The 14,158-nt window shown below is 44.9% G+C and overlaps 1 protein-coding gene across 1 annotated transcript; it reads left to right on the forward strand.

Moving 5' to 3' along the window:
• Window positions 1-6,540: 6,540 nt before the first annotated feature.
• On the forward strand, window positions 6,541-13,945 carry LOC129072447 (L-threonine 3-dehydrogenase, mitochondrial-like). The gene is made up of 8 exons (XM_054575925.1): window positions 6,541-6,724; window positions 8,289-8,331; window positions 8,998-9,068; window positions 10,524-10,673; window positions 10,774-10,946; window positions 11,712-11,802; window positions 12,942-13,211; window positions 13,806-13,945. Exons 1-8 carry the CDS (start codon window positions 6,541-6,543, stop codon window positions 13,943-13,945), a joined length of 1,122 nt encoding a protein of 373 aa, XP_054431900.1.
• The last annotated feature ends 213 nt before the right edge of the window (window positions 13,946-14,158 follow it).

Raw genomic sequence — 14,158 nt, forward strand, 5'->3', positions numbered from 1 at the left:
GCGGACATCACTCATTCATAGTGTCACTGGGAGTCAAAGCCACTCAATAGCACGTAACTCACACTGTCCTTTAACCTACAAGAGTTCCTGTTTTTTCTGTTCTTGAGACTTTTGAAGAGCACCGGTTAGTTACTTTGCAGAATGTTTCTCTATTTGCACTGTCTGATGTTTTCTCACAAGTAGATTGAGGTTAATGCATCGCTGTTGGGAAGGAGATGACAGAGGTGATATGCTCTTCCCAGTGCATCACACCAGGGGGTATGTGATGTCAACACGTCTTCTTTTTGATAATGTTAACCTTAGTCACTTTGTGAAGGGGGTGACTGCCAGTTTTCTTCACCGTCAAGTTACCATTTTTCTCTTTGTTATTAATAAACACCTATTTTGAGAGAGACGCCTTGAGACTGTGCAAATACCCTGCTTCTCCTTGAAGCTTTCACCCACTAATTTGAGCATCTATCTGCGGACCTTGCCTGCAGCAATTATTGCTGTGTTTTTGGGGAATATCTATTTCCCTCATTCCTTCCACATTTATCAGTTGGAATTCTTCTGTAAGAAAGAGTTGTTCCTTTTCCTTCCTTCCTTCCTTCCATTATTTATTTATATTGATATGGGCTGGAGAATATTTTATTTTATTTATTTTATACTATTCAGGTGTGTGACCTGAGAGCCAAAAACTCAACCCTGACACTGAAGGAGAAGTGTGAATATTATCACTAAGTTTGGGTAACAGAAACCTGCTTTGCTGACTTAAGCCAAAGGCTATGAAGAAGGCACAGGCTGGTTGGGAAGGCTGCAGGACCAGCCTGGAAAGGGGCAGGAACTCACAGCAGCCCTGGAGCCAGGAAGCTCACAGGCAGTGGGTGGCCTGGGGCAGGTCTGACCTTAGAGGACCTCTGCTGATAGGGACAGCTCCTTCTTCAGATTTTTTGTTACTCCGATAAATCTGGAAGAGTTTGTACTTGGCTGCGAGAGGCAGATGGCTGATACTTATGCCAGACTATTTCCAGGGGGAAGAGAGGAAACCCATGCTAGGTTGCCTGAAACCCTCCACCTTTAAGTCCCTTGGAAGTCAATCCTCCTTGCCCTGTCCCCTGGAACAAAGGCTGAAGCTATGCTTCCTCCCCTCCAACCAACCAGATTGGGAGCAATGTCAGTGGGTACCTCCACTTGGCAAAATCCACACCTGCAATCTCACTCAGAGTAAACTCAGTGTCATTTCTAACCCCGTCACAAAGTTTGAAGAAAACAAGAAATAACTCCTAATGATATGATGTAGTATATTAGGGCAGGTACCAGGTGCTTGGGTCAGCATTCTGGTCCCCTTGGCCTTGACCAGAATTCCTCAGGGCTCTGGGTAGGGTGCCCCTTCCACTGTGAAGTGGGTCTAAGTGGCATGGATAATCTCTACAGTCTCTTGACAGGCTACAAGTCTGTAATTAAGATTTCAAAATTCAAGTGCATAGAAGGAAGACCCACAATGAGAATCATGTCATATGAGAAAATTGAAGAAATAGGGCCCACTAAGAGCCTGAAAAACACATTTCATAAAACTATAATATCTTAATGTTAAAGGAGAACCTAGAGCGGTTTTTTCAAAAGCCTAATATGCATGAGAATCACTTGAGGATCTTATTAAAATGCAGATTATGATTCAGATCTGAGTGGAGGCTGCTTTGTTCAGGGACCACACTTGAGTCCCAAGCCTCTAGGAAAGATGGGTGGTTCTCAGCCTTTACAGCACACTGGAATTCCCTGAGGCGTTTTAAAAAAATACTTATGCCTGGGCCCCCTCCCCACTACTCCCCGTCCACCCCCCTCCGTCATCAGTGAGATTATGATTTATGTATTAGATTTCGAGTGCAGTCTGGGCATCGGGGCATTCGAAAACTCCCCGGTGATTCTAAAATGCAGCGAGGTCTGAGAACTAGCGCCCTAGCTCAGGCTTCTCAAACTTCAGCCCGTATCAGCGACACCTGGTGGTTTTGTTCAAATACTGCCCTGGGCCTCGCTCCCATAGGTTCTAACTCACAGGTCTGGGGCGGGGCCTCAAGTTTGCATTTCTAACAGGCTCCCATGTGACGCTGACTCACTCGACTGGTCCTCGGCCTTGGAGGTCAAATTAACAGCGATGTTTCCCACGTGGGAGAAACTAAGATGAAGTGACTCGCTCAAGGTCTCTCCATACCCGATCTCCTGGCTCCCGATTCGAGCTCGTTCCTCAGTCAACCTTTCCAGCTTTTCTAGCTTTTCTCTTCTGCTTTTACTTGCTCCCCACGTCCGCCGCGGAGCCACGCAATGCCAAAGCGAGCGGCCTCCGGAGGGGCCGGTTTCCTTTTGGGGAAGGCCCTTTCAAGCTGCTTCCACCCTGACGGTCCCCACCCGAAGATAGATAGGCAGGCTGGTGGTGCGCCGCTGCGGGAGACGCTGCGCGCGCGGGACTCTTCAGCACCCTTCGCGGGTCCCTGAATTCTTCATCGGGGGGGGCGGGGGGGAATCCCAGGCAGAAGCCGGCGACGAGGGTGAGCACGGCCAGGAACCCGCGGGTATCTGCAGGGAGAGGGTTGCCATCGCAACCTGAGCACTCCCCCTCTCCAAACCCCACCCCCAGGTGACCAGGCGCCGACGCCCGGGCGGCCCAGGCAGAAGAAGCGGATTGGTGCACCGGGAGGCGGGCTTGGGTGCAGAAAGGATAAAGGTGCCGTGCACCAGGTTTGGGATGAGGATTCGGATCCGAACGTGTCTGTTCCTCCCCGAAGGCAGCTCCAGCTCCGGTGCCGCAGCGCAACGTCTCTGGGGCGCTTCATTAGAAGGTCAGTGGGGAGGTGGTCGGAGGTTTCCCCGGGGAGGGGAGGCCTCTGTCGCGGGGCCCTTAGCCCCCGCTGGCTGGACCGGTGTGACCCTGGAGCGGCGCGGCGCAGCAGACTCAGTGCTCCCGGGCACGAGCACGGGTCTCCAGCCGTCACCACGGAGCTGGGAGAGAGGTTAGCGCCGGGTCTGGGGGAGCGCGGGGCTCTGCTGGGGTCCGCAGGGCGCGACACCCTGACCCTCCCACTTTTTGGAAGGACACCCCTTTTCCCAGTCCTTCCACCCTCCCCCCACTAGGGGATAGGGGTGGGCGAGGCCGTCCTCCTAAAACCGGTTTATCCAGTCATCTCTCCTGGAGGGTGGGATCCCACACCCTTTTCACTGGGAGTCTTGCTGAGGCCTGAGAGCAGTGTGTGGCTCTACTCCCCGCGTCTTCTTGGGTTCCCTCTCCCGGGCAGGTGTGTACGGGAGGAGGCGACGCTAGCTCCGCAGAGCCAGATCTCCTTCTGAGACCCTCTGTAGCTAGCGCTTCGAGCTCCGAGATTCTTTCGGATCATCCCACCGAAGTCCAGACATGATCAGCTGGTGATGGAGTCTTTACATTGACTAAGCAGTTTGCTAAATGCTTTTCATAGATTACTTTCATTAAGTTAATTTAAAAATCTGGCCTGGCTGGTATGGCTTAGTAGATGGGAGTGTCGGCCTGCAAACCGAGAGGTCAGCGGTTGGTTCCCGGCCAGAGCACATGCCTGGGTTGCGGGCCAGGTCCCCAGCTGGGAGCTTGTGAGAGGCAACCTATTGATGTTTCTCTAGTACCTATATGTTTTTCTCCCATTCCTTCTCCCTTTCTTTCCTTCTCTGTTAAATAAATAAATAAATAAATAAATAAATAAATAAATAAAATCTTAAAAAACTTATTTCAACAATCTAATTTGGTGGTCCTATCTCATTGTCCCCTTTCCAAGGATGGAGAAACCTGAAATCTGGCATGGTAGTGTACCAGGCTCACACAGCAAGGAGTGGGGTCCCTTGCCGTGAACCCCCCCCTTGTCTGGTGCTCTTCCCCTGGGGAGGGAAGAGGGGGAGCCCCGCTGGCCAGGGGTGGGGAAGAGGCCCCCTTCAGGTTCCTGCTTATCTTCTCTCCTTGGTACCTGATAGCATCTCTTCTCTTGAAGGAGAAGAGGGGGTGGAGGGAGAAAGATCTGAAAGTCAAGGAAACTGGTGTCCTTTCCCTTTCTCTTGGTAATTAGTATCTTCCTGACCTTGGGCAGGTCAAGCATCCCTTGAAATGGAGAAAAGATCCCAGCTTCGGGGTCACTGTGAAGGTTAAATAAGGGTTCAGGAAAGCAGGTGCTTGTCAACTTTCAGTAGTTATGAGGTGCCCAATTTTCTATTGGGTTGCTGCAATTAAGAGGACACATAAATTGTTATTTAATGAAGCAGAAGGTTTAAAGCTGAGACTGCCTTACAAATGTGTTTTTACAAGCATTTTGGGTCCTTAAAGCAGATTGAGAGGAGGGAGACCCCAGGGGGAAAGGAAGGCAAGCCTGCTCAGCAGTGTCCTTTAACAAGTGGGAGAGGGGCCTGGGCCGGGACGTTGTAGGCTGGGCAATGGCTGACCTTTTGTAAAAGCAGCTTCATTGCATGTAGAGCCAGAAGCCACACTTTGAGGGGAAAGGAATGGAGTTTGGAGCAGCTGGTCACTCCTGGAAACCCCTGAGACTGAAAGGAAAGACAAAGGCAGTAGGAGAACAGTAGGTTCTGTGGGTTTATAAGTAAAGAAAAAGGGACCCATTGGGGATTCAGTGGGACAAGGGGTTAGGGGTGTGGATAAGATTGGGGTTTGGTAGGCACTAAGATGAACCATCAAGTCTCTGGGGACAGCGCTGATCTTCATTAAGTAAATTTCCTAGCTCCTCAGCAATATATGTATAGACCATTTCTTGCAGCCAGATACTTTTATTTTAATTTAAATTTGATTTCAAATCGTGGCTTCAATCACATAACAAAGCTGGCCATGTTAACCATTTTTAAGTGTCCAATTCAATAATTGTATGTTCACATTGTTATGCAGCAGATCTCTGGAACTTTTTCATCTTACAAAACTGAAACTGCGCCAGTTAATTAAGCACTGATATCCAGTTCCCCTTTCTCCCACCCTTGGTGACTACCTTTCAATGTACTGTTTCTAGGATTTCTGACTACTTTAAACACATAAGTCATACAAGTGGAATGGCCTTTTCTGACTGGCTCATGTCGCATAGCATTATGTCCTCATAGTTTATCTATATTGTAGCATGTGACAGGGCCTCGTTTTCAAGGCTGAATAATCCCTCGTGTGCATATACCACATTTGCTTTATCCATTCATCTGTCAGGGGCTGAATATTTTAAGCTTCATGCTTAATGTACTGGAGACATTACTTAATACACCATTATTTACTATCTCTGTGATTAAGAATGATTAAAGCTAGAAATCTGAGATCACAAGACAAGGAGTATTAAGGGAAACTAATAGTGCATCCTGAGGGAAAAGGCTTCTTTTCTTGGTCTTTAATATTTCAAATTAGAGCCTCTTTCATTGTTCCCAAAACAGAATTATCTATCAACCCCACCTTATTCATGATGCCCCTACTACCTCAGGGTTTTGCTGTGGTTAATACAGATGAGGACAAGTGCTGGGAGAGGGGAGAAATTGTATAATAACCACCCTAGAGAGGTCAGATTGGGGAGATGTTCCATTAGTTCTGGAGGTGAGTCTGTTGACCTGTTTCTCTTTCATCCCTTTGCAGTTGAAGTAAACAAGGTGTTTGGGAGAGAAAGTCTATGGACCATCATGTGATCTTTAAAGGGGGACTGAATCCTCTTTGATGGTTTCCACATATAATTTTAATAACTAGCTTGGCAAAGCAAATGTTGCTTTAGAACAACTGTTCTCAAGGTGCAACCTGGGATTCCCCGGGACTTTTTATAGATTCAGTGAGGTCAAAATTGTAAAAATAATACTAAGATGCTATTTTCATCTTTATTCTTTCTCTTACAAGTGTACAGTGGAGATTTCCAGAGGCTGCATAACTTGTGATAAGCTTTTCCACTGATGACGAGTGAAATGTGTGCTTTTGTAGTATGTTTCTAGAATCTTCTAAGTAGGCTTAGAGTACAGATATGTGCATTTTCCAAGATGACCTCAGTTTCTTCTTTTCTTTTAATAAGTCATTACTTTGAAATTCCTAAGTTTTCCTTGTGGCTATATAGAACAAACAGTAGAAAGTAAGTATACTGGACTTCCGGTCAAGATGGAGAGTAGGTAGACACACTTTGCCCCCTTGCGCAACCACAGAAAGGAATTACAACTAAATCTCAAAACAAATAACACCTAAAACTGTCATAAAATCAAACTGTATGGAAGTCCGACAACCACTGTGACATTGGAGCCCGTTGATATCAGCGCTATGCAGTTCCAATTCTAAATCTCCATCCCACCTCTGTTTGCCTGCACCTTGCATGAGGAATTGTTGAACCCCTTTTCAATGGCCCTGCTTCCGGTAGGCTCTTGAATGGCACACTCAGCAGTCTCTTTCATTCCATTCATAAATCCAAGACACGGCTTTATTCATGAGCTGCCAATCTCAGTGTTAATCTTGGTTAAAGACTCTATGCTATGAGGGTTTGGGGAAATAAAGGTTAATAATAAACTCAGCTCCTTTTTTCTTGCAGGGTGTTTGAAGAGAAAATGGTGGTCATTAGGACACTGCAGCGAGATGTGGGCCCGATGCTATGGGGCCCCACCTGCCGCTGTGGGACGGCCGCCTGGCGCGGCCAGCCCCTGGGCACCTCCTCTAGGCAAATTCCAGCAGATACCAACTTCCACTCTGCCTCTTTCTCCAAGGCAGACCAGCCACGTGTCTTAATTACAGGTTGAGTGTATGCCTTGTTTTGTTTTGTTTTTCCTATGTGGCCTCTGTGTGGTTGCGTATTTGCTTTTGGCATCTCTGACGTGCTATCAATGAACATTTATTAATCAGAAACTTACCTCTTCCACTCTTGGCTTCCTCCAGAATATTGCAAGTCTCAAATCTTTATTTTGTCACCATTGCCAGCTCTTGATTTCCCTGCCATCATTTTTAATTGTCTGAGGAAGGATCTAGGAAGCTGGGGGCCCAGAAGCTTCTGCAGAACTCAGATCCGCTACCTTACAAGGGTCAGCTTGGGAGCAAAGGCTCACAGAGAGGGATGCAGGGACGAGAGCATGGATACTGGAATCAGGACCATCTTTTGTTGGCCAAACTCCTCAACCTGAACTCGGTATCATGCATCCCAAGCAGTGACTGCACGTTTGTATGTTGGAGACAGAGAAGTCAGGGCCTTCCCAGAGGAACTCGCCCCACCACCTCTTGTCAGCATCCATCTCATTGTCACCAGACTTGCTCCCTGATCCTCCATACGTCTTGTACACCTGATTCTGTAGCTGCCTCACTCCAAACTTCACTCCCACGTGCTTCCAGCCAATCCAAAGCCATCCCTGATTTGACTGACACATTTTATTCCCTTCTTGCCAGGTTTTCTTCCCTTTGCTTCTAGTCATAATCCTTATTACATTCCTCATAGTTTGTATATTTCTTTCACTGCTTCCTCCTCTTCTCCCGTTGTGAATGGGTTTCAAGTGTAGTCGGTTTTCCTCTGCACTTTGCTCCCTGATTCACCCAGCTTGTTGTCTCTCTGGCTTTATTCCCTCCTGCCTCCACCAACAAAGCATCTTCCAGGGCCTGTGTGAGCATCCGTGGGCCTGGTTTTAGTCCCATATTAACCACTGCTTACAAGAAATCCTACTTGCCGTGTCTTCCTGCCTTATTCATTTCTCCCAAATGAAATGTATGGTTGGGTCCCCCCAGTGTATTCCTAGCCCCTTGGGTCTCCCATTTCTATCAGTGGCAATTTTTAATGCCATTTTGTCAATGTTAATGCCTCCTCATTGGTTCAGTTATCTGCTCTTTTTTTCAGATGACATCTTGGTTTATCCCCTCTCTTACTCCTTTCACATTCCATTCCAATTCCGATGGAGGATGGGGTTCTGGAAAATCCCACCAGAGACTGATACAAACTATTATATTTGTCTTTGAGTATGTTGGCTCCTGAAGCTCACAACTTCAGACCCAACAAGTTACAAAGGCAAGGCTGGGAGCAAATTCGTGGCCCAAGGAGCTAGGAGGTTGTCCAACTTTCTTGTAAGTTTTTTCTTCCTACACCCTTTCTCCCCTTTGGCTACTTTGTGCTGGAGTAGCTTTGTCTCTGGAATTAATATTACCTGTACTGACTTCTGTCCTTGCTTGGAGGAGGTAATTCAATTCTCTCAGGCCAAGCCGGGACTTTACCTAATTAGCTAAGATTATAAATACAGCCTTATGCTGTTATTACATACTGGGAATAATTGCATTGGTTACATTTGGAGTGAAGTTTTACTTTTTTTCCCCCTTCATCTAGGGGGTCTTGGTCAACTTGGAGTGGGGCTTGCTAACTTTTTAAGGTAAGAGTCCTAAAAGTTTAAAGTTAAAGTCTGAGTTATTCAGTATGGAAAGTTTGTCTTTGGTGCCATTTAATCTTTTGTCTCCCCTCTAACCCCCTACTATTTTTCAGAGACCATATCTAAAGTGGCTGTTTAGAATACATTTCATTTTGCCTCTTAATATCATAGACACTGTAACAGGTTTTTGACTGAACATCTCCCACATTGGTCCTTTGCCCCCTCTTTTCTCACTTAGAGTAAGATTACGTAATTCCAAATGAATCACTTGATTTTTAGATGTTTGGGGCAGGGGGAAGTATGTGTAGAAACTGGCAAGCAATAGTGTGGGACTTAGAGTGGGATGGAAGGATAAGAGCAGGAAGAGAGGAATGAGGAGGGAGAGGTAAAAATTTAGGGGTACAGGAAGAGATTGGTGGCAAATATAAGGACGATAATGGAATGAGAGTGGGAACAGAAGATGGGACTGTGAAAGGGGAGCGGGGGGGGGCAGGCCAGCGTGTGGTCAGAACTGAAGGCGTGTGTGTTTGGGACAAGAAGGGAGAAAAGACATGAAAAAAGGAGGGTTAGAGGCCGACAGGAAATTGCAGTTCCTATTTCAAAGATTGTTTTCATAGAACCAGTTATACCCTAGTTGTACCAGCTCATGTGTATTGATTTTCCCTTTAGGAAACGATTTGGGAAGGACAACGTGATTTTGTCTGACATAAGGAAGCCCTCGGATCATGTGTTCCGTAGTGGTAAGACATCAGTATGCCTTGCTCTTGTTTTTATCTTTAATTCCAAAGTGTAGTTAGGGGAGCAGCTCATGGAATCAGTGTTCGCAACAGCTCATAACCAGGCTCGTGAATTAAAGAAAGAGAAGCTATTGAGGCCCAGATATATCACTTAAAAATATTTCGTACTTTTGTCCTCAGCAGTTCTGTAAAATGTCAGTAGTAACACCGCTGCTTGTTCAAGTGTTACAAGCACAGGAGGGTTCTTGTGAACATGAAGTAAAGTTTTGGAATACGATCTTTGAGTATCATTTGGAGTAGTATCTTTGGAATAAAAACTTTGATTCTTGTCTCTTTGAGTTTTTAGTTAACTTCTTGGTTCAGAGAGCAAGGAAGCAAAAATCAAATCCTGTATTGAGGAAAATGAACTTCCAAAATTTGGAGAAATTAATCCTCATATGTCAACAGACTTGCTCTTAAACTACTGTGTACTCACACACACACACATCTCCAACTCCTCTAGCCAAGTTTTCTACTAACTCAGAAATGTTTTTAGAATGTCTTCTAGTCCTTTCTGGGTCAGTACCATTCTTTTGCTGCTTGTGGGAGGGGAGTTTGCTATAAGTGGGAAAAACTGACATTGAACAAGATCAGCTCTACATCTAAAGTAACTGGATATGATAAACTTGTGATTTGTGGCTCTTCTATACCAGCGATTTTCAACCTTTTTCATTTCATGGCACCTGTGAACTAATTACTAAAATTCTTTGACACACCAAAATATATATTTTTTCCACTCTGACAAAAAAAAAAGGTATAATTTTGATTTGTTCACACCAGACAGCTATTACTGTGTTGGCTGTTGTAATTTTTTTTTTTTAATTTGACAGTCTAAGGGAAAAGTGGTCAGTGCCTCTGACTAAATAGTCAGGCACTGCAGGATTTAAAAATTCTTGTGGCACACTGGTTGAAAATTGCTGCTCTATACCATGGTGTTTGTTTTGGTTTTTAAACCCATTTATCTCTTCTTTTAAAAATACACAACTTTTAAGCAGTTGAAATCACTCTTCATGTAGGGCTGGAGTTAGCATTCCTGACTCAAACCAGATGCTGGCTGTGATCATGTTTCTTCCACTTACTGTTTGATTCTGGCAAGTTCTTAACCTCTCTGTGCCTGAGTTTCCTCATCAGTAAAATGCATCTGCCTCAAAGGTCGTGTGAGAGCTTTATATAGAAAGCCCTAAGACAGCTTCAGCAAGTCTAAGTCCTGTATAAGCATTAGCTTTTATCAGCTGAGGTGGTTACAGTTGGTGATTCTTCCATAAGAAAAATGACAAGTAGTCCCCAAGCAGTTCAGTTGCCATGTTGGTACTAATGAAATACGCAGGTCAAGGTGGGGTGTGGGGGAGAAGGATGGACCATTTATCTTTTTGAACCCCAAACTCTTTACTTCCTATGATTTCACTGTGTTCCTTGTAGGCCCATTTATATATTCCGACATCCTGGATTACAAGAATCTTCGAGAGATTGTGGTAAACCACCGCATCACCTGGTTGTTTCATTATGGCGCTTTGCTCAGTGCGGCTGGAGAAGCAAATGTACCCTTGGCAAGAACCGTAAATATCACTGGTAAGTTTCTGGATCTTGCCCAAAATGACCTGTTTGTCAATTTTTCCAGTTTTCCAGAAGAGGTTTTTCAGATTGTGATAATACTGTCTGTTGGTTTCAGGATTGCATAATGTTCTGGATGTTTCCGTGGAACACAATTTGCGATTGTTTGTGCCCAGCACAATTGGAGCTTTCGGACCCTCTTCTCCCCGGAACCCAACCCCTGATCTTTGCACGCAGAGACCCAGGACCATCTACGGGGTGTCCAAGGTCCACGCCGAGCTCATGGGAGAAGTACGCAGGGCTTGGCAAGATGACTCAGTGTTTCCTTTTCTCTTTTGCCTCAAACACCTGCTGATTTATCCTTAAGGGGACTTCCTCTTCCTCCATCCCAGTCCCTAGAAATATTCATAAACTGACTGTGTTCGCCAAGAGGCATGTACAGGTAGCCCTCAGCCATTTGGTACCATTCAATGCTTCCTCAAGGCTCCTCCAATGGCATTTGCTGCTCATTGTATTTGCTTCATTCTTCTGCCATTATTGGTAGTATTGATAGTAACTTTAACACTTTGTATTATGGAAAACTTCAGACATCTTCTTGGTTTTATTTATTTATTTTTATACTCTATGTCTTTATAACTCTAGCAAGTTTTAGTTGGTGTCTGGTCCTTCAGCTGATATGTCACCGGGGTGACCCCTTGGTACCCCCCTGCCCTCCCCTGTGCTCTTTCCAGTGCCACACTGCAGGGGCCTGCTTGTGGAGAGCTGTGTAAGACAATGAGCAGGGACTCCCTTCCACAGAAAGGTTGGAAATTCCTACTATGGGCTGATTCATTATTTACCATGTTGATGTGTCCCCAGAATGATGATTCTTTAAAGATAAAAACTGAAGGGTTATTTGTTAAAGAAAAATGAGATAAGCCTCAGTCTTCCTTTCCTTAAGGAGAATTTTAATAATAACCGCAAGAGATGATATTTCAGAAAAAGGCTACTATTTCTTTGTATTGCTCCATCTGACTTCAAAGATTCTTTTTAAAATAAGTTTCCTCTTTTTTGTAGTATTATCATTACCGGTATGGGTTAGATTTCCGATGCCTGAGATATCCTGGTATCATTTCAGCTGACTCCCAACCTGGAGGAGGGACAACGGGTAAGCGTGGCATCCTATTTCTTTCGTCTGTGAGATGGACTCTCTGATATGTGAGATAGGAAACGGTGGCGATGGGCCTTCCAGCCGTAAGCCAACTGGAGTGTCTGCGCCCTGTCCAGGAAGCGCATCTGAGAAGCTCAATGAACCCTGTGGACTTACACTCACTAACGGCAGCTCATGCAATGTTGTAAATGCAGCTTGGGCGTGGACACTGGGTGCACAGTGCCAGAATCAAAAAGATAATATTTGAGAATAAATTTGTTACTCACAAATGTAGGAAGATACCAAATAAGAAATAGCATCTTTGATGACAGGCTTCGTTCCTTAATACAGACAGCTCTATGAAAATGGACTCTACACATTGCATATTGAAAAGGAACATAAGCCTTATCATTATTATTACTAATTTGGATTCAAGTGTGCATTATATTTCCTAACTCCTACATTAGAAATCCTTCCCATATGTGGGGGGTCCTGAGATACAATATAAAAGATGCTTGACAAAATATGAGGGATTTTAAAGGAGGCTTTGGTTTTTGTTGCTTTTAAAAAGCTTTCTCCTGAGCAGGGTGCCTCTCCAAGTCTTCACTGGGGACCCTGGTCATCCCTGAGGCCCTTTCAAGGGCTCTGAGTGGTCAAAATCCATCATATCAACACTGAGATGTTATCTGCCTTTTCCCCTCTCCTTTGCAAGTGCACTGTGAGTTTTTCAGAAGCTACGTGATGTGTGATAGCACAGCAGGCTGAACGCACAAGCAGATAGAGGACTTCAGTTGTTTCCTATGAAGCCAAACAGTAATGAGATTTTCAAAACATAAAACATACCATTCTTCCCACTGAATTTTCTTTTGTTTGGAAAATATGTTCTTTTTTATATAAAATGTCACACATATGAATATATTAAGGTTTGTTATTGTCATTTAAAAATGTAAGATTTAAAAAAAATTTCTCAGTTTCTGATATAGTCAGTACTGATATAATTCACCTTAATAAAACCTCTTTGGGGGTCCTCAGTGGTTTTTTTTCTTATGAGCATAAAGAGGTTCTGAGACTAAAATGATTGAGAACCACTGCTTTAATCTAAGAGGCTCACTTCTGGTTTTGCTCTAAGAAGACCCACAGACAGGATTCTCTTTCAGACTACGCCATCCAGATTTTCCATGACGCTGTAAAGAATGGCAAATTTGAGTGCAACCTGAAACCCAGCACAAGGCTGCCGATGATGTACATCGATGACTGCCTCAGGGCCACCCTGGAAGTCATGCAGGCTCCGGGTGAGGCCCTCTCCATGAGGACCTATAACGTCAATGCCATGAGCTTCTCCCCCGAGGAACTAGCCCAGGAGGTTCTCAAGCACATACCAGAGTTCCAGATCGTGTACAACGTGGATTCTGTCCGACAGGACATAGGTCAGTACATCGCTGCAAACCCCTCAAAACCAAAGTTAGATTTCATCGTGTGCTGTGAGTCCCTTGAGGACATTAACCGTGGAGGACAAGAGGAGCCTGGCACCTTCCCGAGGGCCCTCACACATTCTGGGGAAGGAGCTGTTGAGCCAAAGCCCACAGATGCTGCAGTTTTGGGAAGTGGTATCAGAAGTGGGTGGAATAGTTTCATTCCAATTAAACAGCTTGTCAGCCTTGCACCATTTTACAGTTTCAACATAAAACAAGCAGACAGTATGAAAGCAGCCCTGGGTTTCCAAATATGGTGAACATTCCACTCAGTGGCCCTAGCACCTTTGGGTATAAGATCCTTGCCTTAAGAGTTTGTGTGGGATTTTAATAGTGTATGACAGTTCACAGTGCCTGGCAGTAGATGTGTAACACAGCCTTCTAATCTAAGAGGGTGACTGTATGCACATAATAGCTGCTCTAGTCTGCTCAAAGGGGGAATGTCTTTTGTGATACCTTGTATGATAGACCTTTATATAAAGTGTTTTAGACTATTTTGTAGTGCTAGAGACTGTAAAACTTAAGCTATTCCTCTGTATCTTTTCCTAGCGGATAGTTGGCCACTGAATTTTGATGACAGCAATGCTCGGAAGGACTGGGGATGGAAACATGATTTCGACCTTCCAGAGCTGGTGACGACAATGTTGAACTTCCATGGTTCTGTTAGTAGAGTTGCCCAAGCTAACTGAAGGCCTCAGAAGGAAGAACTCACGTATCCTGGACAGCTCTCAAGGGAAGGCAGTAATGACCCCAAGGCCATAAACAACAAGGAACCTAGATTATCCAGAGTCAAAGACCTAATTGGACTAAATTATGGCAGCTCATATTGAACTGCCCAATGGAGAATCAGGTTGGCTTTAGCCTTTCCAAAATGCTGTTGGTTTGGTGGTAGGTCTTCTAAA

Source organism: Pteronotus mesoamericanus, unplaced genomic scaffold (genome assembly GCF_021234165.1).
Source record: "Pteronotus mesoamericanus isolate MK-2021 breed Mesoamerican mustached bat unplaced genomic scaffold, CSHL_Meso_final contig_32, whole genome shotgun sequence".
NCBI classification, from domain to species: domain Eukaryota; kingdom Metazoa; phylum Chordata; class Mammalia; order Chiroptera; family Mormoopidae; genus Pteronotus; species Pteronotus mesoamericanus.